Below are 24,231 nucleotides of genomic sequence, written 5' to 3' on the forward strand. Positions count from 1 at the left end.
CCTCTTACTATGAATTAGCACTGATATTGTTTATTAGATTACTGTACATAGTTGGAAAAACAACAAATACTTTAACATTTATGTTTTTAGGATTTTTTGCTCTATATTATGGGAAGAATCAGCTTGACTGGAAAGATGTAGTGTTGACAGTTTTTACTGGGATTTAAAAAAAAGGAAAACTTGTAGAGCAAATTACATTTTTCTGCATTTTTGCCACACTGAAATTTTGGGAAAAAACCCCCAAAACAGCAGTTCCACTAAGGATCTGATGTAAAAATCTACAAGTATGTCTTCAAAACAGGGATGTAATACTGTGAGCTTCCATGTCAGAGTAGATATTTCAGTGTTTAGTGGCAGCATTACAAGGTCCTTCAGTGTTTAATATATAAAATGTTCAATGTGCAAAGCTGATTTTACTGTTGAAACCACTGCAACCAGCTTCTGAAAATGGAAATTTGTCTAAGACATAGCGATAAAGGACAGTAACCAGTAAACAATATTTTAAAGACTGAAGTATTTGGGAAGTATTTCCAATGACAACTGGTCATTGAAATCAGGCTTGCTGTGAAGGACTAATTTTCTCCCTTTTTGCTACTTTACCAGCTTCGTGTGCCAATGTTAGGTATTCTTTCTCTTTGTTTGCAGGGTCAGCCTTTACAACATCTGATAACCTGTCCCTCAGTTCCTGGGTTTCTTCTTCAACCAGTTTCCCAGGATTTCAGCATCCACAGTCTCTGAGTGCCCTGGGTACCAGCACTGCATCCATAGCTACACCCATTCCTCATCCGATCCAAGGATCTCTGCCTCCGTACAGCCGCCTGGGAATGCCTCTGACACCCTCTGCCATAGCCAGCTCCATGCAAGGTAGCGGCCCCACCTTCCCATCCTTCCACATGCCAAGGTACCACCATTACTTTCAGCAGGGTCCTTATGCAGCTATCCAAGGACTGCGTCACTCCTCCGCAGTGATGACACCGTTTGTATGAGTGACGTACCGCAAGAGGAACACAAGATTTTAAACGTGCAAGTTTGCTATGACAAAATACAAGGGACCTTCCCAAAAGGCCTGTGGCAGGAGCGCTGAACTCATGACAAACCAGCTAAAAAAATGCATCGTGGATACAGATTCCTCTTTTGAGGGATCACAAGAAGAGGGCATGCAGCTTGGAGCTGCTCACAGATCTATGTGTAACACAGCCAAAATGGATCCCAAAGTCCCCAGGACCTTTGGTTGCGTGCAGCTTGTTCCAAAGGTGCATTATTCCTAGTGGAAAGAGATTATCTTTAAGCAGCAGTGTACAAACTAATTGTCTATAGGTCTTTTTTCATATGCTAGATGAATTCTAAAAAAGGCAATACTCTTACTCATCTTCATCTCTTCTTGTGACTGATGAGCATCTAAACAGAAAAATGTATTGCTATAACTTTGAGCATGTTTTAGGCTATCTCAGCACATTTGCTGAAAACAGGACAAAGTGGAGAAGACCACTGTCCTTTTTAAGACTGGCATATATTCACCAAAACCAGTATTTCTTAGTTGCTACTATAATCACAAAGAGAACGTTATTAACAAGTCTTTCTTTCTTTCTTTGTTTCTTTCACAAAACACTTATCGGTTCCAAAAAAAGAACTGTGTTACAGGACTGTAATAGTAATACTGTATTCTTTCCTTCTGTCTAAAAGGAAGTTGGTCCTAAATCTGAGGAGGAACAATTTAACTGTCGGTTAAGATATAATGAAGAAAAATTTTGATTTGGAAAAATCTGTTACTTAAAATTAGAAACCCAAGATTCCCAATTTTAAAGCAGTGCTTGTCTGCTGCTGTGTGTGCCACTGAAGACCTGTTTCCAGCTGCACACGTGTACCAAGTTAACCCAATTTCAGTCTAGATCACTCTATAGACTCTCTGGATCAAACTATAATTAATGGATTGGTATGAGTGGCATTGGAGTATCTTTCCACTTGTTCTGATTTTGTTGGGTTTGGTTATGGCTGTTATTACAAAAGGCATCAGCTTGGCCAGGAAAACCAGTTTTTTCATGTCCCGCTATAATGGTGGAGTTTCCTTGGAAAAATATCAGTACAGAACTTCACACAAAAGTCTTTTTTTTTTTATTCATGTCTGACTTTTTTTCAGTTAGTATTTGGGGCTCATTCAAAGTCCTGTCCCCTTTTCTAGTATGTTGTGTCTGATGCAATGGAGGAGCTATAGAGGCATAAGAAGATAATGACCTTGTCTGCAGAGAGCTAGCATGAATCCTTTGCACTACTGGAAACAGTACCAGTGTGATGTTGGTTTTCTGTGTGGCAAGAGCTGGGATTCCACTGTAAGTAATAAGTTGACGCAGTTTCTGTGTTGAGTTGCATCCAAGCTATAGACAATAATACATCTACTGACAAAAGAGAACTAGCAAATATGTAATCTCATATATTACAGATCTCTGTAGAGCTGGAACACAAAACAGACTTATTGTCCTCTGCTTTTCACCATTCTGTATTGGTGTCATGGTAAAAAGCAGAGTGCAGTACACTGAATCACCTACTCCCATCTCTGCAAAGTACAGGGCAAGGCATGTGCATCCCACAGAAAAAGACCACCATTATGTATTTTCTAGTAGCTGAATTAAAAATCTTCTCAAGCTGGCCATTTCAATCACCTTTTCAACCAAGTTTTCTGCAATATCACTCTAATTCCCATTAATCACTGTTGGACCTGCTGATGAAAACTGACCTGGGCCCATTTGCAACTCCTGTGCTCTGTGTGTAAATAAAAATGAAAATTTATTTACAATTCAGACCTGCTACAAGGAGTTCCATAAATTAATATAACAGGTCAAGCTCTGCAGTATTTAAATGGCTCAGAATCAGACACTGAATTTGTCTTGGTGTACCCAAATATTAGATTTTGTTGTAGTCTATCAGATTCATAGGAAAAGGGCATGTTGCAAGATTGTGCCTACTTATAACTGGTTTCCAGATGAACGCCCTATTTTTCAGGAAATTAAGTGATACTGAACCTACAAGAATGTAATTCTTCAAGTAAACATGGCTCTGCAGAAACAATAATTATAGAAGAGGTTTGGAAGAAAGTTTGCTCTTCAGTGTTTCACTTCTGTTAGAGTTGTACGAAGACCCTAGGATGCACTAAAGCCTGTGGGGAAATTCTGTTTCTTTTACCTGGTTCCTTCTGCAGCTTCATTAACTTATCTGGAGTTCAGGGAATACGGTTAGGTTCAGAACTCAAGCCAGTAATTTTACTGCTGATACTTCCATCAGGAAAGGGTCAAGTAAGTAGGCTACTTTTACATGACTCCAGAAACAAGTTTGAAACAGGTGGGCTGATTTAGGAATGGTCAACATGTGACATAAAGGCTGCTCATACATCACCTTCCTTCATGAACCAAATTCAGAGAACAAACTGCACAATCTTTTCAGCTCTGTCCCAGTCTCTGCTCTGAGAACACCAATATTTGGCATGCAGAAATGCCCCTTATACTGTTTCAGAGAAAATTCTCCAGGCTCTTTGTGGAGAATGAAACTGGATTTTGACAACTTACCAAAAAAAAATTAAATGAAAGAAAAGGGCTTTCCACTACAAATGAATTGTGATTCATATCTGAAATAACATGGCAGTAGGCTGTCTTGATACAAAAACATGATAAAGCCAAGGCCTCTTCCAAATTCTTTCTGATGAATTTTGTATTACAGATGATGCAGAATTGTCTGTCAAAACCCACAGCTTGATTTTTCCAGTCAGACCAAGTCTCTCTCAGTGGGCTCATCCCTCCTTGTGCTTCTCTCTGATGGTTTAATTCCTTTGCAGCAGAAACCCTTTGGGTTTCCCACTAATGCAGAATCACAGGCAGGTCCCAAGCAAGGGAATGAAGGCAGCTTGTGACAGGTTCCCCCAGGAATAAGATCAATAGGTATGTCCATTCCTCACTTCCTCTTCTTTGCCCTCACAGTCCTACCTACAAAACCTGTTGCAGAGATTTGAGGTTAAAGGGATTAAGTTCACACAGGCCATAGGATGTCCAGTGAAGAGGTCTTGCCACCTCAGCAGTGTTTCTGCTCCATGTCCCTCTCACCTTCCTGTAGGCCTGGGGAAGCATGGGAGTGATTCCAGGAATAAAATTTCTACCCTACTGAAGTCAAGTGGAAATTTATTGACTGTAATGGAAGCAGGATTTCATTCCACATTGTCATCTCAAAATAAAGTCTGGCAGTAGGAAGAGTGACTTAAATGACAGCAACAATATAGGAACAGTACGGGAAAGATTAAAACCCAAGTACAAATCAGTTTTAGCACTGAACTCACAACTGGAAGAAAATGAATGTGAATTTGTTATTAATTGGTTAAGGAGTGAAATCACTTTTGCTGAAAAAAAAAAAAAATTGTCTCCACTACTCCACCAGTTTGACAATAGCCCAGTAATTTATTTAGGGACTTGCCGTACTGCTGTCAAAATTGCATCATTTTCAGGACATAACATCTGTTGTTGGTAGATGGGCTAGGAATGCCAAATACAATCTAAAATTTATTTTCCAAATACAATTCACGTTTTATATCCCATGAGAAGTGCTCTTCACCTTTATGAGCTTTTTTCTTGGCTCAGAAAAATGGAGCTGGTTTATGTTGTTTGATTTTGTTTGGGGTTTTTTGGGGGGGGAGAGCTGTTTGCCTTTTTTTAAGAAGAGTGGAGAGAACATGCCTGAATATGCTTTTCAAAGAGAATGATAAGATTTTACTTGGAAGTGTTCCAAGTATTTTTGCGTTTTTCCTGTATTACCATTTTATCCATAGATTGTCAACACCCTCCAGTCTTTAATTCAACAAAAGCATCCCATATATTAACAAAACTGATTTGGATGTATTTGTCCGAATATTTTTTCTTCTACTTTTGGAGCCCTGAGAATCTAAACATAAACCCTCCCATTTTTAATTTATGTCTTTGGTTTGCAGCATTGCTTTGTGTGGCCTGAGGCACTGTCAAAGATAGCAAATCAATGCCACTGGGTTTCAGTCGTACTCTTCTGGGTGCAAACAGAACAACAAGCATAGACCAAGTAGATAAAGGTAGAGTTCCTAATGGAAATGCTTCCTCACGAGTCCAAGGATGATAAGTTGTGTGGTAGCTAACATGCTTGGTATCACAACCTTCAGAATGCAATTGCAGAATTTCTCCCAGACAGTTTTACCCATGGAGGCCGGGACACTGCATCAACATGTACACATGTAAGAAGATGTTGCCATTTCCAACATCCAGCAAACACTAACTGGCACTTGAAAAGGATCCTTTTTTAACTGAAAAGCATTTGGGCTGGCAACTTCATTATGTAGTACATCCTCTTTATATGTGTGTACTGTACAGAAACAGATGTATCAACAAAAACTTTTGCAAAACCTTGGGATAATTTCCAAAAGTGTAAGTCAATATAAATTGTGGTCATTTACTCCTAGATAAGGGTAAAAGCAATAGTGAGATCAGTGTAACACTTATGGCTTCTTGCCTTGAGGAAGTTGTGGCCACAGTACGTATACTCATCATCTGCAGGGGGATGAACACTCACTGCAAAATTAATTTTAATTTTAGTGAGATTTTATTCTCACTATTATTTACAGAGCATTTCTGCTGCAGGAGATGTGGTTTCTTTACTAACCACCTACTTACTGGCCAGAGGATTTATGTATTACTCTGTAATCAAATGTCCTTGCATATAATCTCTAGATTATCAGATGACAACTTCTTTTCTTTATTTTATCTTTTTAAGAAAAAACTAAGCAGTGAATTAAATAAGCTCTGAAGTAACTTTTTATGATAGTTTAAGGACAAAAAATACAGTTTGCTGTATTTTACCTTTAGCACATTTAAACAATCTTTTTCTTTTTAATTGTACCTTCAGAAACATGAGGAAAGATTTGGTTTAAAAACAAGGAAGGTAAAAAAACTGGATGTAGCCTCTTTAACAGAATGTACCACAGTTCTTCTGTTTGCTGTGTTGACTTTGTTGTTTATATTGCATTGCGTGAGCACATTCACCATGTACTGAAGTGTGTGTTTGTGTGTATGGGGTGGGGGTAGAGGGAAATCTTTTTATGGAAAAAAAAGTTGTGAACATAAACTATGAAGCAACATCTAATGAAAAGTTTCTTTTTAAGTGCAATATATTTATTTCTGCTAGAAATATAATATCAACATTATGTAATATTTGAAGCATTAAATGTTATTTGTAAACAGCTTAAAATTATATATATATCACAAAAACTGTACAGAAGTGCAAATGTGTGGATATTCAGTTTCTTTCATTAAAATATTGGGTGTTTTGATATATCATTCTTATTTAGCCAAATCTTTCTGCTTCTGTTTTTTTTTTCCTCTAACCAAGTTGCTGAGGGCAGTGGAACCAGTCACAGATGTTTCTGATAGTACACAAAATTTGCTAGGGCTGCTCATCTACAAAAGGTGGTCTAAGTCTTAGATTCATATGGAGTGATAGTTGTACTGTAGTTAAATACAATTGTAGTTTGCACGGAGTTACACAAATAATTTCGTTTTCAAAATGCTTTGCAATCATATTCATAAAGACTCCTAGGTTTGCCAGCAGAACTCAAATAAATGGCTGAAATATGGGTTTTTCAGGGTCCCCAAGACAGTAAATACAGACCTGGGAAACACAGTATAAGAAAAGGGTGGAATTAGCTCTGTTAAGTCAGGAGAAGTGAAGAATGAAAAGAAGTGAGGAGTAAATTCCTCTCCATAAATGCTGCAGGCTATTTATTTAAAAGGATTTTATTTCAATTATAATGGCATATATTAAAGCAAGAGAGAGTTACCTGAGACTTTATCTAAGGTATTCAAAGAGGAAAGATAGTGACACACAGTACAGGATTACCTAGAGAGTATAAGGAGCAATACCTATCATTCAGGGTCTTTTAGAACAGGTTGAGCATGCACTACTCAAGAATGATGTGATTAAAGCTAATCTTGCCTTAGGACAATCAGATGATCTCTTGAGGTGCTTCCAAGCTTCCTGTAAGAGCCATCCCTTAAAGCAGCCTCTGACAAAATCCTCACGTTGCTCCAAAAGTTTTTGTTATGCACCCATAGTTTATCTTGTTCCCAAATTGAGATCAGCTGCTGGGTGTTTTGCAACTAGGTCACAAGATCCCTGGTTTGCAAAGAAGCTCTATGGGATGGAAGAGCTGTGAGGTTCCAAGGAACAGTAGCAGCAGCATCGTCTTGGTTTGTGAATGTAAGCAAGGAGATAAGAGCCTCAGGCAATTCAAATCTACCTTGAACTATGCTAAATTGCAGCCATGTATTAATGTATCTCACTAACATTTGGAATGTATGAAAATCAGGATAGATCGCTGAGTTGGTAACTCTGTATGATGCCTTTTGTCTCTGCATTATATTTTTATGGCATCTTGGTAGCAAAACACGTGTATTCTCTCATGGATATTCAATGCTGTGAAAGTCTTTTGCTTAACCTCAGGCTAAGGGGGCTTTCTTGATTACAAGTGACACCAAGCACGTGCACTGGCACTTTCCTGAATCAGAACTATTGGCTGTACACTGGCTCAAGGCATGGCTATGCCAATGGTCCCATTGAAATCAGCAGCCTTGCTTGCATGAAGTTAAATCAGTGCTCAAGCATTGCAGTGGCTCTGCAACAGCAAAACTCCTCGTGCTTTGCAGAACCAAGACCTTTGGGAACAAGCTGTCTGTGCAACACCTCTATAACTGGAGCCTTTATTTGCAATTTTCCAAAGAGAAACTGGGGGATCAAACAAAATGAAGATTCTGAACTGTCTCCCAGTAGGGTTACTTTGAAGAGACTGATGAGTAGTCATGATGACTGTAGGCTGCCTTGTGTATCACATTTAGAAAACAGATTTATATCCAAATTATCTATCTTGGAGATAAGCAGTGCAGAAAACAAATTATTTGGAGAATGCTATTTTTCTAAACTTCCTGTGCAGGAGCACAATGAATCCATGATTTAATGGTATACTTGAAATACAGAGCAGTAACCAATATTTTGAATCACAATCATTTCAAATACACATAAAATATTAAGATTATACACCAACAATTCAATATATACAAACTAACAATAATCACTAATAATAACTCTAAAAAATGAACTGACAGTGGTCTAATGTTCAAGATCTTTATTAAAGTTAGTCATTGATGTCAGGGTTGGTCAATGAGGCTCTAGGAACCTTTGCAGGCAGTATAGAAGCTGGTCCTTGTTCTCCAGAGTAGTAACCTGAGGAACCAAAAAAAAAATCTATGGGGATGTCTATCAGACCTGGTCCTTGTTCTCCAGAGTAATAACCAGAGGAACCAAGAAAAATCTATGGGGATGCCTATCAGAAAAGTTGGGCAGAGAGGTTTTTTTGAAGAGTGGGATAATAATTTGTCCCAATGCAAAGAGTATTAGATATATTACCATTGTAGCATGGTAATCTACACGGTAATACTCTGTTAATATAAAATATGATTTGACAATCAGACACATAAAAACCCAGTATTTTTAAGGCTTTTTAGGATGGAAAATAGGTCTATTCCAGGAAATGCATTGACTAACCAATGTGATAAATTAAAATCAAGCAGCCATTCTCAAGCAACAATTTTTGCCTCTTGTTTGACTTTGAATTGTTGTTATTTCCATTGTGAAGCCTACCAGGAATATATGCAGTAATTTGGAGTGGTTTAGGGTGTTGTGTTCTAGAGAATCTCCTGGGTGTGAGTCATGTTTTCACAAACTCCATGAGCATCTCTTTCAAAGGTTTGTGTTCTCCAGTGTTTGGGGAAGGGTAGTTGCAGAAATGGTTGGGAACTGAATGGTTGTCCTTCAGCTAGCTCTTTGCCTCTTTAAATTACCAACAATTGCAGAATAGCTCAAAGAGTAAGATGAATTTAAAAAGGGAAAATGCTTGCAGCTGAATCTGTAATTGATGATATTTGGAACAAATAATCCCTCAAAAGGTGGAGGTGATAACAGTTCCTTGAACAGCTGTGGCTCTTCTCTATTTAGATGCTTAATTTTGGTCAGCTGTTCTGAGAGAGTCAGAGAAGAAACAAAGTATATACCAAAAAAACTGTGTCAGAAGTCACCAATACAATTTAATTCTTTTCACATCATTTAAAATGCCCTAAGACAGAGACACAGGTAAAAAGCACAAAAATCATTCTAGACTTTGTCACCTCAAACTAGAATGATTTCTGTGCTTTTTACCAGTGTCTCTGTCTTAAGGTGTCTTAAATGATGTGAAAGGAATTATATGGAATTGGTGAGGTTCATGCTGTCATCCCTTCTAGTCTGCACCTGTCTTCCAGTCAGCTCCTAGGGACAATGCATACACAATTTTAAGTATAAATACTAAATCATTTAGGTATTTGGTGTCATCAGAAACAACCCTCTCTTTGAGCTCTCGCAGAGGTGGAGAAAATTGTGATGCTTAAACTGGCAGTCTGTGCTTCATAGGGGTCACTGAAAATGGACTGCTTTCAATCAGGGTCTTTTCTATTGAAAATCCCATTTGATTTTCTGAAAAAAGAACTCTATGGTGTTCACTGGTCTTCACTCTGGTGTAAAAGTCGAGTGTGGGAGAGCAGTTTCTGTTTCTCTTAAATACATGGTTGATACATCATCACAAATCAATTATTATTTCTTCCTGTGTTCTCTCATGGATTGATCCCAAGGCAGCCAAAGGAGGAATTACTTTTTATCTTTATGCAAATTGTTGGCTGTAAGATTTGCATTGATAATATCTGAACATGTACCGAGGGCTTTGGAATGTCAGGCTTCAATTACCTTCCCTCTGAATGTCATAGCTTTCCAACTTGAGACACCAGTCATACAACTCATCTCCAATGATATTACAAATAAGTTAGTTGTACTCAGGGGATTTATCAGCCTGACTTTATTTAATCTCTTCATTTTCAGTTAACATAGTCACCTCAAACAGTGCATTTCCAGAAGATTATTAGATTGTTTCAGATGGTTAAAGACTTTGGCCTTCCTTGCTCCTTCATTTTACAATTCACTAGGAATTTTTGACTGAACATATAAAAGTCTAACACTTGTGCTCCCATCATTTCCTTTACAAGGCTTTAAATATCTCTGAGTTCTTAAATGAATTAGTATGTGTTGTAGAGCCTATCTAGCACTTAAGACAACTTGGCATGGTTTGCAGTAGTTCTGGACAGACAACTCACTTGTGCTCTCAGTCACAGAAAATGTTTTCTTGCCTATATAGCTGATGAGGGCAAAGACTAACAAGGAATATTATAGGCTGAAATTTCAAAGCCATTATAAAGGTAGATGCACAGCTCACACTAATTTTAGAAAGACTTGTGTTTCTGAGTCCTATACAGAAAGTATTTTCTATAGTGTTTGTTATTTTAGAAGGTCTATGGTTTTTTTCAGAGACCAGCCTAAACATTTTAACATTTGTTCCTGAATTATTTTAAAGCCTCTTTTGCTCCATGCCATAATATCATGCCTTTGTTCTTCTGTTCTTTCAACCTTGGCCAAACTGTTAGAGAACACATGGATACTTCCTTTCCATTTGCTAATTCAATAATAAGAGAACTCATGTGAACTGAAGAGGTTAATTTACGTTTTTCTTTGTGGAGTTTTGGATGTGGTTGTTTTTGGTTTTTTTGGGGGCGGATCCTCTTCCTCAGAGCTTAGTTCTTTTTTACTTCGCTTATAGAAGAATAGCCTATATATTTATCACAAAGGCAGAGTTGCCATCATGACAATATACCCAAAATTGAATTTTGCTGTCCAAAATTTGAGGCATAAGCTTGAGCTGTCTTGACGTAAAAGAAATCAGAATGTAAAATGACACTGAGAGGCATCAGATCAGCACGCTTTTACCACTGCCAGGAACTCCCACCCTGCTCCTGAGCAGCTGCTGCCATTCTGCATGCAAAATTTCCCCAAGAGGAAAAGCAAAATGTTTTCCTCCTCAGGGCTTTGGTATAGGCAGCAAAGGAGGCATCAGGTTTGGGACTGGTTCATCCCCACCTTGCCCACAAACACATAAACATGCAGAGTATTTGATGCTGAGGAAGTGCCTCGTCAGCTTGTGCCTAGAGCCACTCAAGGCTGTGGATTCCCCAAGTGATCTAAGAGCCCAGAGCCTAAGATCTGCAATGTACGAGTCTCTCTTTCACACACACAAAAACTTATGGCTTAGAATATTTTTAACACTTGCATTATTCTGGAAATATGAATCCGCAGTGCAGCTGCGACGAGATGGACGTTTTCACCAGAATGGACACACTGGAAAATCCAGAAAGATGTAAATAGCAACTGTCCGGATGCAACTGCAGAAATAAATTGGAAGCTGATCATAAGATCCAAGTGGGTATTTAGAGTTAGTGTAAATAGAAATACCAAATTAAGCAAATAACATGTAATTTTGAGATGAATTGCCCTATGTGCCAAGCACAAAACTTTGCACTGGCTAAGCACAGCATGATAACATGAGAATAGGGCAGACATTTTAAAACCTAAAATCACACGAGAAACTGAAAAACCACAAAAAAGAATACTAAAAGTCACACGTGCAATGTGACCATAAACAAAACAGCAGTATGGTTAAAGACAACTCTAGCTTAGAAAGAAGGTTTCCATAACACGTAACCTGAAGGAAAACCAGATCATACATCCAAATTTCAGCTATACCAGATTCTAACTGAAAAAAAATTTAAAAAGCACCAGTGTAAGCATGCCTAAACACAGGAAATATGAATGCTTATTCTAATTTTTGTGTTAGAATACAATGGTAATTCCCTGTTTACTGCTTTGGTTCTGGAGTATGTCCACATAAAATAAGCTGCTCAACTGTGGCTTAAACCAGTTATCCAAACACACAAAGACAACAAATGGGATGGCAATAATGGATTTCTGCTTTATCTGTGATTCATGGCAAGTGCTGAACATGCATCCAGATGGAGAAATTATTTAGAGAAGACGAAAAAGATCCCAGAAAAGGAAACAGAGAACTGTGTATCATCTTCATTTAACTAATGAAAGCCATAAGAATTAATAAGTGCACCAATCGGTTGGAATAAAATTGAGAAAAGAAAGAGAGGTCTGCAAAATTTCCCCCACCATTGAATATGACATATTTCACAATGAACAATGACTTCATTTTTGTTCCTCTCCACACTTCACTGATGTTGAATTAACCAATGCCTTAAAATAGATTTCTCCATGTGAAGTCACTTTGAAAATCAGCTTTTGAATGAAACATTTCAAGCTAGTGAGGAAATCACAAGTTAAAAAAAAACCCAAAAAACCAAGCCTTTGCAAAAATGTTACGTGATGGTCTGCACTTTTGCAAGTAAAGAGAATCACGATTCCTAAATATGAAGTTCAGACATAAACCTGATTCTGTAGGTATTGTGGATCTCTGTGATGGAAAGGACCACAGCAGGGAGCTTGTTTATTTAACACAAGTGTAGTTTCAGCTGTTTTAACTGGATTTCCTTATTTGTATATACAAGACATTATAAACTAGTTGTTCTCCTTGCTCCACCGAAACCCACATGTATTGGATATCCACACATAGAGCTATAAGGTACAAGAGTACTTTTAAATTTTAATATCAGATGGCTATTCCCCATAATCTAATTTTAAGACTAAAACATTTGAATTCAGCATTTGGGAAACCAACCTTTTCCACTTCAAGGCATCCTCTGATTTTTCTTTGGTAATTTTACTGTGAATTTTGTGTTGTTTCACCTTGTGTTGCTATTTAAAGTATGGACATAAGAAACAGAATTTCATGAGAACCCCATGTCCATTAAAAAAGGTGGGAGGAAACTAAGGCAGAATAAATGTTTCAAAATTCAGGATACCAATAAATAAACCAACTTATAATTCTTGTTTGGACACTTTTCTTTTAATATTTGGGACAGGAAACAGAATAATTTTTGCTGTTGTTGCTATGTCAGAAAAGAAATTTATTTCTAATATAATTTATTCCAGTTACAAAACCAAAATGAACAGTCACAGCAAAGGGACTTTTCACTATCACTCTTTGTACACCCTTTAGGACTCAAAAAAAAGGGTTTGTGGCTGGTTTTTGGTTGGCTGATGAACTGGAAAAATAGGGGAAAATTAATTCAGAATCAAATGAAAATACAAAAATCAAATTTGGGGGAGTATGAAGGGCTGATTTAAATGAAGAACAAGAAGACCCACACATTTTGAGTAAACGCACAATGTCGTATTCACTGAAAATATTTGACTCTGTCCTCAAGTTAATCACAACTTGTAAACTTACTAATTTACATCAGTTTCAACTGAAATAGTAAAACACTTTATCACCTATCAAATAACTTTTTATTTTCAACTTCTGATATAGTTTCCTCTTTTTATTTCCAGCTGAAAATCATTTGGTCTGAATTAGAAACTCATTTCCGCTTCCAGGAACCAGATCTTTCTTTTGACAAACGCGCTTATCACTGAACTTCTTGGCCATGTGGGGTCCTAAGACAATCCTTCACGTGTCTATTTAACCTACTGTATTATTCACTGCCACTTCATCAGAGCTGTTATTGTTAGATTAAAAAAAAAACAAAACAAACAAAAAGATTAAAAAAAAAAGGAGGGCAGTCACCTTCATGATTTCTTGTCAGGCATCATTGAGTTTCAGCGATTTTCTCACCCGTGCCCTAACACTTGGCCTGCTCTGAAGGTTCACAGGCACAGGGACTTTTCTGTTTGTTCATCCCCATGGGAAGCTGATGGTCCTTGGGCACGCACCTGTGCGGCAGCGCGGCGCGGAGGGAGCGCGGCCGCGCTGTGCCCTCTGCCGGCGGCACCTGCGGGACACGGCGGGCGGGAGAGCCACCAGCCACAGGGGAAACACAAGGAAGAAAAAGAGGGATTTGTGCACGCAGCGTTTCCCGTGCTCCCCACGGGCCGCCTAAATTCCCGCTGCCCCTGACCTCCACCCCTGTGACACAGCGGGAACTCCGCTCTTTGCACAGAGACCTCTCCTGCCGCCGCTGCACAATTTCACTGGAATGCCTCGGATGTTCTTCAGGCATCCCTTTCCCCCCTCCCCTTACACAGTCTGCCTCGGGTATGTTATGTTTTCCCAGATTTTCCACCAGGTCCTCAGGTGCAAAATCGACATGGTGAGTGAGAAAGTGTGCTTGCCTGCATCGGATATCCATTTGTGTTTCTTAAGTTGATTGGGTTTGTTTCTATCACAGTAGTTTTGTTTGTTTGTTTTCTACTTACGGGTTGGATGGCATCCAGGCAAGACATAAATGTCTTTTTGGATTATAAATGGTAAGATATAAATGTTTTTACTCTGCTATTTTAAGCAAATATTACTGTTGTCTGCAATAAATGAGCCTGAACAAGAGGAAAGAATTAGCTTGTATCCACATGTACTACTTCTAATTTCTTCCAGGTAGACAAAACAATTATTTTGCTCTGTATCTTAATAAAGAAGTAATCTTTAAATACTTTTGGAACATGCACTCAACACCATACCAGGCAGAAAATACACAGCCTGATTTTCATTTACACAAAAGCCAATTTACAAAGCTCAGGAAGCCTTGCAAGGATTAAAGCAGATGTCTGCACCCACTTAGAGCTTTCTTTCCACACCAGAGTTGTGTAAGTGAATAGTTGCTCAGGACTTGCTGCTGCTGAACCGGGTAATCGTGCCACACCTAACACCTTACTCAGGGCAAAACTATGCAGATTGCATGTTTGCATAAAGATGCATGTATTTTCTTTCGTGGCAATCATTTTCATACATTTGCAGCCCTTCACTTTGGGTCTCAGAAAGCAAGCTGACGGTCTCAGCATTTTGTCCCCTTTTGCTTTCACTGATCATGCTGATCTGAACTGTCATTAATACAGAAGCCACCAAATTACAAAGGCACACCCCACCATTTTCAAGTCTAGCATTAAATTAAGTTGAAACTGGCTATATAGTAAAAAATAATTTCATATAATTAGACAAATTCATGTATCCAAACATCTTTTTTGGTAGAAAACTGAGTAAAAATCGTGAGCATAAGGACTTATTTTCCTTATCATGTATCCAATCATCTTTTTTGGTAGAAAACAGTAAAAATCGTGAGCATAAGGACTTATTTTCCTTCTTAATCTTCATGATTTTGGATTTTGAATTCAAGTGGACACAATGGAAGAAATGTAATCATACACTGGAAAAGATGAATGCAGTCTCTGCAAAAGGATCAGGTTGTCTCAGCTGAACTCCCTAGTAAAAATGGGAATAATTCCCTTTTAATGGAAATGCTGAAGTCCAAAGCACGTGTCTGCCATAGCCCCGGCATCTCTGAGGAGTAAAGACATATGACTGGCCTTAAGTTTGAATTTCTTCTTCTTCTAAGCCATATTTGGAGAGCTTTTTTAGAAACATGAGAGCTAAACCACAGGAAAAAAAAATCCAATTCCATTAGTGCTAAAATTACAGAGCCTTTAAGACACAGAGAGTTTGAATTTCTTCTTCTTCTAAGCCATGTTTGGAGAGCTTTTTTAGAAACAGGAGAGCTAAACCACAGGAAAAAAAATCCAATTCCATTAGTGCTAAAATTACAGAGCCTTTAAGACACAGATAGGGCAGCTCCAAAGTGTAGAGCAGGGACAGGACAGAAACCTGACAGTGTTTATTAAGGACCTTACAACAGGAGATGTGTAAGAAAAACTTGAAGGTGCAGTTGCAATCTTTCTTTTTGCAAGGTGGGTGTGAACTTTTTGCCTTCTTTGGCTTTCCTTTTCTTCTTGCACAAGGGGTGCAGTTGTTCTTCTCTGGACTTTAACAACGGCAAGTGCCAAATTCTGCACCTGGGACAGGGCAACTCCGGTTGTGTGCACAGGGAATGAGAGGCTGGAGAGCAGTGCTGTGGAAAGGGACCTGTGGGTCCTGGCTGATGGCAAGCTGAACGTGAGTCAGCAGTGCCCTGGCAGCCAGCAGTGCCAACCCTGTCCTGGGGGGCACCAGGCACAGCATGGCCAGCTGGGCAAGGGACTCACCTTGAGTTCTGTGTGCAGTTTTGGGAACCATAATATAAAAAAGACATGAAGCTGTTAGAGAGCATCCAAAGCAGAGCAATGAGGATAGTGAAAGGTCTTGAGGGGAAGCCATGTGGGGAACGGCTGAGGTCACTTGGTCTGTTCAGCCTGGAGAAGACTGAGGGGAGACCTCGCTCAAGTCTGCAACTTCCTTGTGAGGGAAAGAGGAGTGGCATTGATCTCCCCACTCTCATAACCAGGGACGGGACTTGAGGAAACATCATGATGCTGAGTCAGGTGAGATTTAGATTGGATATCAGAAAAAGGCTGTTCCCCCAGAGGGAGGCTGAGCACTGGAACAGGCTCGCCAGGGAAGTGGTCACAGCACCAAGCCTTGTCCGAGTTCAAGAAGTGTTTGGACAATGGTCCCAGGCACATGGGGTGATTCTCAGGGGGTCCTGTGCAGGGCCAGGAGTTGGACTCGATGATCCTGATAGGGCCCTTCCAACGCAGTATTTTATATCATTCTATGATCCTAATTCAGGTAGTAGTGACAGTGAGGAGCAAGGACCAGAAACAGGCTCTTCACAAGACCTTTGGGACTTACTCGTGGAAATCCTGAGTAGGAAGAAACCCCAAGTCAGTTCAAAAGAAGACAGCGGCAAAAATCCGTCACAGAAGAGACAGACAGACCCAGTCTTGAACGAGGGCAATAGAGTGGATATTATGCCATGAGAAAGCAACATTTATTGTATCCTGGGGTACAGAAGGTACATACAAGGATGCCTTCTCAATCTCTTGAATTACATGAGAAATGTAGCCATGGCTGACTGGCTTTTACGTGTCCTTGGGAGCGTGATGTTTCGGGGTGTCTGACCTACTATAGCAACAGGTCAGGGGATGCAAGTTCCAGAGCCAAGATTCACTTCAGCACTCAGATTTTTTTTTCTACCTGTAGCACTCCTTTTAAAACATATGAAAGACTAAAAAGAACAGACTCTTTGTTGGAGTTAGGCCTCTGTTGCACTTGCACATTAAAGGTTATTTTCTAATATGACTTTTCTTTCCTCTTTCCTTCTTTGTGCTCTGACTTTTCATTTTCTTCCTCATTTATTGCCTACTCCTCTTCATTCTCATTCCACATACACATCCCCTATTCTCAATGCTACTAATCAATTATTGTCACAACTCTCTTCCTTCCTTGTTATCACCTCATTTTAGACCATCCACTTTACTTGCAAAGTAGATCTGTGGCAGACCTAGCAGTGAAACCTGTGTGCCTCTTTAAGACCTGGGTTAGTTTTCAACTGCAAACTCAGTGTTATTTCTTCCTTCTTTTCTTCTGTTCTCCCACCTCAAAAGAAAGGCCCAAGCAAATATTACAGGTTTGTCCCTGCTCTTCTGCTTCCAGAGTTCTTTCTCTTTTCTTCTTTGTTTTTTTTCCTTCTTTTTCAGGTATTGGCAAAATTTGAAGGTGCTGCCAATGTAGTTTACTGTTGAAGACTGACAATGTCCAAGTTACATAGAGCCTTTGTGATAGGCAGCATGGTATCTCAGGGTAAAAGTAGCATTTTCCTCTGTATGTTAGGAGCTGGGTGGTCTCCAGCTCAAAGCTGGGTGAGGGGATACTTGGGATGAATGTTTTTCATAAATACTCACTGAGGGATTAGCCAGTATATAATAATAATAGGTAGGGCAGGAAGGGGTCTTCAGAGATCATCTCCTTGACTCAAGCCAAGATTAGTTTATAATTAAACCACCTCTGGAAGATGTTTATCTTTTTTGTTTTTAAGAGACCCCAACAATGGAGACTCCACAGGTCCTTTAAAGATTCTACTATTTAACTATTCTTTCTTTAGAAATTGGCCCTAATATCTAACCTGACCCAGACTGAAATTTTAGCCTTTCACTCCTTATCCAGTGCTTCTGTCACTCCTTGTAGCAACCTTTTGCCTACTTGAAAACTGATACTACATTCCCTCTGATTACTCTTCTCCGGGTCACTTTTTACATCTTCCTTGTGTAGACTTTAAGGGTATTTTCTGCTGTATGTACTTGGTGGAGGAGGAAAATCTGCTTTTCAACTACCATGGTTGATGTAAAATAAGGATGACAACAAGGGATAAAGGAGATTAGGAAAAGTCTTTCACTACTGAAGTGAAAGAAAAGTGAAAGTCTTTCACTGCTTTCAGTCTTTACACTACTGAAGTGCAGTGTTCACTATCAGACACATTCCTTTAGCTGAGATCTGCCCAGTACTAACTAAAGTGAATAGATTACTGCAAAGTAAGATTGTCATCATCTATTTTGTATTCTTTGTTCTGCAATTTTTCTAACAATGCTGGCACTAAGGCTTATAATGGCAGCTGAAATGTGGGGGTTCCATGCTGCCTGTGAAATGGAGCTCCACATACAGTGTACTAACATGAAACTACTTTAAACCTGGTACAGGCAGTTTGTGAGTTGTTAGTGGGCGTTGAAGCTCTTTCTGTTTGAAAGGCAGACAGAATTTTTCCAAGTACCACTTCAACAGATCAGAAAGTCTTCTCTAAAGAGAAAATACCTTTTAAAACATTATCATCTTTTTCTGACAGTTATTCTGCATTCTGCTCTTTGACATCCTTTTCTCCTTCCATTAAGTGGCAATTTTAAAAGCATCCTTTCCATGAAGTATTTCTTCAGCAAAACCCAGAATTACTAGTGGGCCATAGTTTCCTTGAAGTGCAACCCTGGGACTTATTCTGGAACCACAGCTCTACTCAATGAAATGCTCTGTGACTTGATGACATGACAGCTGCATGGGAGAAATGGCTAAAGACAGATCTGTCTTGTGAAGTATGCCTTTCATGCCCAGCAGTGCAAGATTTTTAGTATTGTATAGAGGCTTTTTATATAAACATGCATGCAAACACATACACCTGTAAGTGCACACTTGAAAGTGCATTGTTTAGTGAATTCTACTTATTTTGCTGTGGGGCTAGCAGGAGAAAATGAATGCCATCCTATATTCAGGCTTCGGTCCATCATCAGCATACACCTTGATATATATCATCAATGGAATCTCTCTGGAAGAGAAATCCTCTGAACTCCCACGTGTCATGCCACGGGGAGCCATGCTACGAGATCCCTTACTGGGAAACAAGTTGTAGCACATTGAGGAACTGGAGTGGTTGCACCTGCCTTGTAAAACAGTAAGTCAGCTGCTGCTGTCTGAGCATAATCAGTTATTCTGTCAGACTAAAAAGAAATTGAGAATATGAAACAAACAGTGTATTTTAGGAATTTTTCCCCTCCACTCACATAATCTCTTCAGTGCTGACAGCTGGCAGGAATGGTCCCAGGCATTCTCACAGGACAGTCTGTGGTGCTCCAGGTGGCACTCCCAGGGAAGTGAAACTACCTGCATTGCCACACAGCACTCATGGAGAGAGTGAAGGCAAACACAAATTGAAGGGGAGCTTGTAAAGAACACCTCTGTATGAAACAGGTAATTTGTATCTGCAGAGCTGGAATGATCACCTGGAGCAATACAAATCTGTGGCAGAGGTATTTACAATTTGTACTTGAAACACAGGCCTGATTCTTCTTACTTTGCATGCATCTCCAAGTGCTTCCTCATGTAGACTTACTCAACATTTACAAGTCAGGTGTGATTCAAGATCTGCATAGATCAGTTGTTTAATTTAAATTATCAGCAACTCTGACAAAGCAGCATTAGTCAGCAAGAAATGACAATGGCCCGGACAATCTGTTTTCTTTTCAATCAGTGAAACAACCCCAGACTCGGCCTACTAGCCTAGATGAAAGAGTATATTGAAACACAAATGAACGTGTTATTTCATCTGCTGTTGTTTTTAATTATGATGATGCAGTAGCAGAGAGAATGCATTGGACAGTAGAGGGCACTGTGACCTCAAAAATAAGATTCAACCTGGGCTGTAATTGAGCCTTCTTGTGAACACAGCTGATCAGACAGATTCTCTATTCCAACAGAAAAAAAAAAAAAAAGCTGTTTGTTTCTTAGTAGTCCTAGAGACTAGAGAAATAATGCCAAAAAGCAAGGAGGGGTAGGACTTAGAGACAGTGTAAGGGTACTACAAATTTCCACAAGAACAAATTGAAAAAAAGGGATGAATTCCATCAAGATGCTTGACACTGTGGCACATCTTAATGTTTTATGAACACAGACTTTAAAGCCTGAGTTGGGTGCTATTCTTAATGAAGTTTAAGAATGTATAATGAAGTATTTAGGATCATGCTCTGAGACAGACTGTCAAAAATTTGAAAAGGTGAGGAAAGAGATGAGAAAATGCAACTACTATTTTTAGTCACCAACAGTGACTCCAAGTACCATTTTCAAAATTTTTCTGTATAAAATTTGTATCACATTTTTAGTCTTGGATGGGTATAGGTTAAAGGGTTTGCAACCTCAGTATCTCTTTTTTCCTCCTCTTCATAAGTTATCTAGCAAAAAGACCAGATTTACCAAGAAGATGCCCTGCAGCCATCAAAGCGACTGTGTTAGTCACCTCAGTTTTTCATAAAGAATTCACCCCTTCTCAGTCATATACAGGAAGCAAGCAGCATTCCCAAGCCATGATTTTGTTTGTCATTTAAGGGGTGTTTGACGTGTAGGATTATCTTGCCTTCAGTCTTGTCTGCTGTGTTACTCAGTTTGCCAAAGGTACTTTTTACCACTGTCTTAATGTGCCTCTTCTTTACCTCCAGTAAGCAGGACAGCAAAGCACATTCTGGAATCCCCACCGAAATGAAAATCAGGTTAAGCAAAGACTGAAACAAATAAACTTGCTAACATCTGAACAGTCAAGCTTAGACCCTGCTGCTGTTTCTGATACAGCTGTTTGTATTCAACAGTGGTCCACAAGCTTCTCTTGCTAAAACAGATTTGCCAGTAAATCTCCAGCGATGCAGCTATACTGACTTCAATATGGCAACATATTTCAAGAGCCCCACTGTCTCTCACATCTGGCTGCTCTGCCAGTTGTTCACTCAAAAGCTAGTCTGTTAGCACTTCCAGATCATTGCTTTCTTTCTGTTTCTAAGTCCATTGCTGACCTTCCTATTATTTCCACCATAAGTGGTGGCTATATTCTCAATCTCACACAGTGAGCATCTGCCATGAAATATAGTAGTAGCTCAGCCCATGTTCATATGGTCCTGTTCTGTTGTTACCACTTAGCTTCTGCTTGTCGCTGCAAGCTGTTTCCTCCGTGTTCTCTGATGCATCTTTTGGCAGCTGCTACTTAGAGACACAGCAGATAAACACCGACTCCATAAAAAATTAAGTAAAACCACCGTGGCTAGTAAATCAGGTTAGGGAAAGCCGGATCCATCACTTCTGCTTGTAAATATTGAGTTCTGTGGGCTTCGGATAACTTACTCTGTAATTTGCTCCTTCAAATAGAAGCATAATGAGATGCAGTTGCTGTGGCTGTGAATCATGGCATCTATGCCAAATTAGCATGACTACTCACAGTGGCCAAATGCCACGCAATGAGAATGTGGCATGTACAGCAAGTGATCTTCATTTTGAAACCTGTAAGGAGATTATGTCATGCAGAGGAGTTACAAGTCCTCAGAACAGTGAAGAATTACAGAAACATTCCAGGCCTCAGTTGGGAGGAGATGATCACACTCCATGCCTTAGGAAGGGGCATTGCCAAATCTTCCCAGTCAGCTGCTCAATAGGGCAAATGAAGGCCTCTGCTGCTTTCATCGTTCTGTCTGCAGCAAGGAAAGAAGGGTGACTGGAAATATGTTAGAACTACCTGAAAGGTTCTCAGTGTAGCCTAAATTTCTTTCCTGACGTCATAGTATTTAGCTGCTATGGTTTTTTGTAACTTTTTTTTTTTTCAGAGCTGCAGGGAAGCACTTAAGGTAGCATGAATATATGGTACTGGAAACCAAAAGCAAAGAAATAAGGAAAGCTCTGGTGGAGACTAATTAGGTTTTCTGAGTCACTAATGTTCTTCAGTGTTATTCTGGCAGCAGGAAGTTTGAGACTTATAATCAAGATTATAAAAACAAAGGAAGTAATTTCCATGTCAAAGATATAAGGGCTTTCAGGACCTCTCATTCAAAATATGTGATTTTTTGTTTCTTTTGTTGTTGCTGCTGCCAGGGTAGGCAAGCTAGGTAAATTGTTCTTGTTTCTAATAGAAACAAGGTTTCACTTGTATGAGCAGTTAGCCTTATAGACACAGATAATCCAGTTCTACATGGTGTTTTTATATATATAAAAGTTAAGTTAATGCAACTGCAACTTTAAAAGTGAGAGAAGATACATAAGAGCAGAGATGTGCAAGCAGAGATCAGATTACTAACCTGGCAGGAGCATACTTCCCCTCCTCCGAATGTAGGTAATGTATGTTTAAAGGGGTTGGCTCAAGGGGGGAATATTTGTATCCTGCAGAAGGTGAACTGGTCCCACAAAGCTGTTAAATAGGACAAGATACACACTATAATAGTTTGCCACTGCATTCTGCTGTTTTTGGTTTTCCCTAGCAAATTCCTCCGTGTACAAACTCCAATGGCAATCCTGCATCTTCACTTCTGCTTTATGAGACTCCTTTGTCTTCTGCACTTTTATTTAGCCTGGTCTTCACAAGAAGAGGTTCCAAATATTTCTGTTTTCATAAGGTTCTTTCTGTAAGTAAGAATTTGTCTGCTCTGTGGCTGAAGCTCAAGTAGTATAAATAATGAGTTAAGTCAGATATGGCCATATGGCGTGGAGTTCAAAACACTCTAACATCCTGGTTAGTTACCTGAGGCTCTGAGCTCCACATTGCAGCAGCTCTCTTGCTCTCAGCACTCAAAATGGCTCATTTAATGCTAGGTTGAGTACATCTAACCATGCGGCAGTCACACAGTGGTTTTCTGAAGAGACATACTTTCTAGAACAAGTCTTCATTGCATGCTAACCTTGGATTAAATGAACCAAGGAAAGGGAGCCTGAAGTTCCCTAACTTGCTACAATGCAGTCCTGCTATTATTAAGTCTGCTGCTGAACGTGTGAAAGTGTGGGGGATCAACAGAAACTTCACAGAAGCAAAGCCCTGTGGTAGGTGGAAACGGCAGCCTTGCCACAAAATCTGCAGAATACGCCCTGAGGCAGCTCCACTGGAACAAAGCAGAGCAGTAGGAGAAATATCATTACAGACTGACAAAAGGAATCTCTACAGGCACCCTTATTCAGATCACCTCGAAGGTGACGGAAGAGAGAAAGGGTTGGTATTGGTAACAAACTAGAAAGCGAAGGTCTCACTTGAGGAAAGAGAAAAAGAGAACTGGTGTTAATGAAACAATACAGAAGATGAGAATGAGTGGGGGGAGGAATGCAAGCTCTGGACTGTTTGGTAACGAGATGTGCCTGTCCAGCGTCCCGAGGAACAAATGCTGTTAGAGAATTTATAGGAACTGCCAAGGCCAATGTGCTTCACTAGCAGAGGCTTATTCCTGAGGACTGTGAATTATTTCTGCTGACAGTGTGTCACAACCACTATCCAGCTGAGATTGCTGATACCTGTCAGAGTGATTTGGAAATATGAAGGGACAGTCCAGTGATCATAGAAAATGTGTGAGCAAAGAGATAGAGAAGACCCAGCAGAAACAGAAATACTATGTTCCAGAATGTGCCTTGTCCTGGGACAGCAGAAAACTGTGGAACAAACTCTTATGGATTTTGCTTTCCCTGGACAAAAGAAGTTAGGACAATCTGATTAAGATGATGTCTCTCCTATGTACTTGTATAGGTCTATCATCACCCTTGAGAGTTGAGAAAAATCTAATTTATTTTCAGAGCTATATTTATTTCGTTCCCTTCCTTTTTTGTTATAAACAGGAAGATTTATTGGAATCACTCCTTTCGCTGTAGTGTGCAGGATTAGTAATGAGCTATACTGTCTGAAACGTGATGCTGGATATTAAACATAGCACTTCTCAAAAAAATAATATGCAATTCCTGTGAAGATATAAACCCAAGCTTTATTTCTTACTACTTGTGTCTTAGAGATTGAAACAAATGTCATCTTATTTTTAGAGGTGCCCTGCTCTGCTGCAGCTCTTCTGAAATAGTGCTGGAGGTTTTCTATAGCAATTCATGGTTGCTGAATATGGGCACCTTTACATTTAAGAAGGTGATGTTCTGTTTTTGCACACTTATAGTAACTTTTAAAACCT

The 24,231-nt window shown here is 39.4% G+C and overlaps 1 protein-coding gene across 2 annotated transcripts in view; it reads left to right on the forward strand.

Moving 5' to 3' along the window:
• The window catches only part of TBX20 (T-box transcription factor 20), a 39,780-nt gene extending 33,460 nt beyond the window's left edge, over nucleotides 1-6,320 (forward strand). The window contains exons 8-9 of one of the 2 annotated variants that reach the window (XM_039715229.1): nucleotides 646-864; nucleotides 2,180-6,320. In XM_039715229.1, the coding sequence (XP_039571163.1) occupies nucleotides 646-864; nucleotides 2,180-2,193 (233 nt within the window). In that variant the 3' untranslated portion in view covers nucleotides 2,194-6,320. Of the gene's footprint in view, nucleotides 1-645 lie in introns of both variants that reach the window. The other variant, XM_039715228.1, reaches the window with a different exon arrangement.
• The last annotated feature ends 17,911 nt before the right edge of the window (nucleotides 6,321-24,231 follow it).

Source organism: Passer montanus, unplaced genomic scaffold (assembly GCF_014805655.1).
Source record: "Passer montanus isolate IOZ18808 unplaced genomic scaffold, ASM1480565v1 scaffold32, whole genome shotgun sequence".
In the NCBI taxonomy this organism is placed as follows: domain Eukaryota; kingdom Metazoa; phylum Chordata; class Aves; order Passeriformes; family Passeridae; genus Passer; species Passer montanus.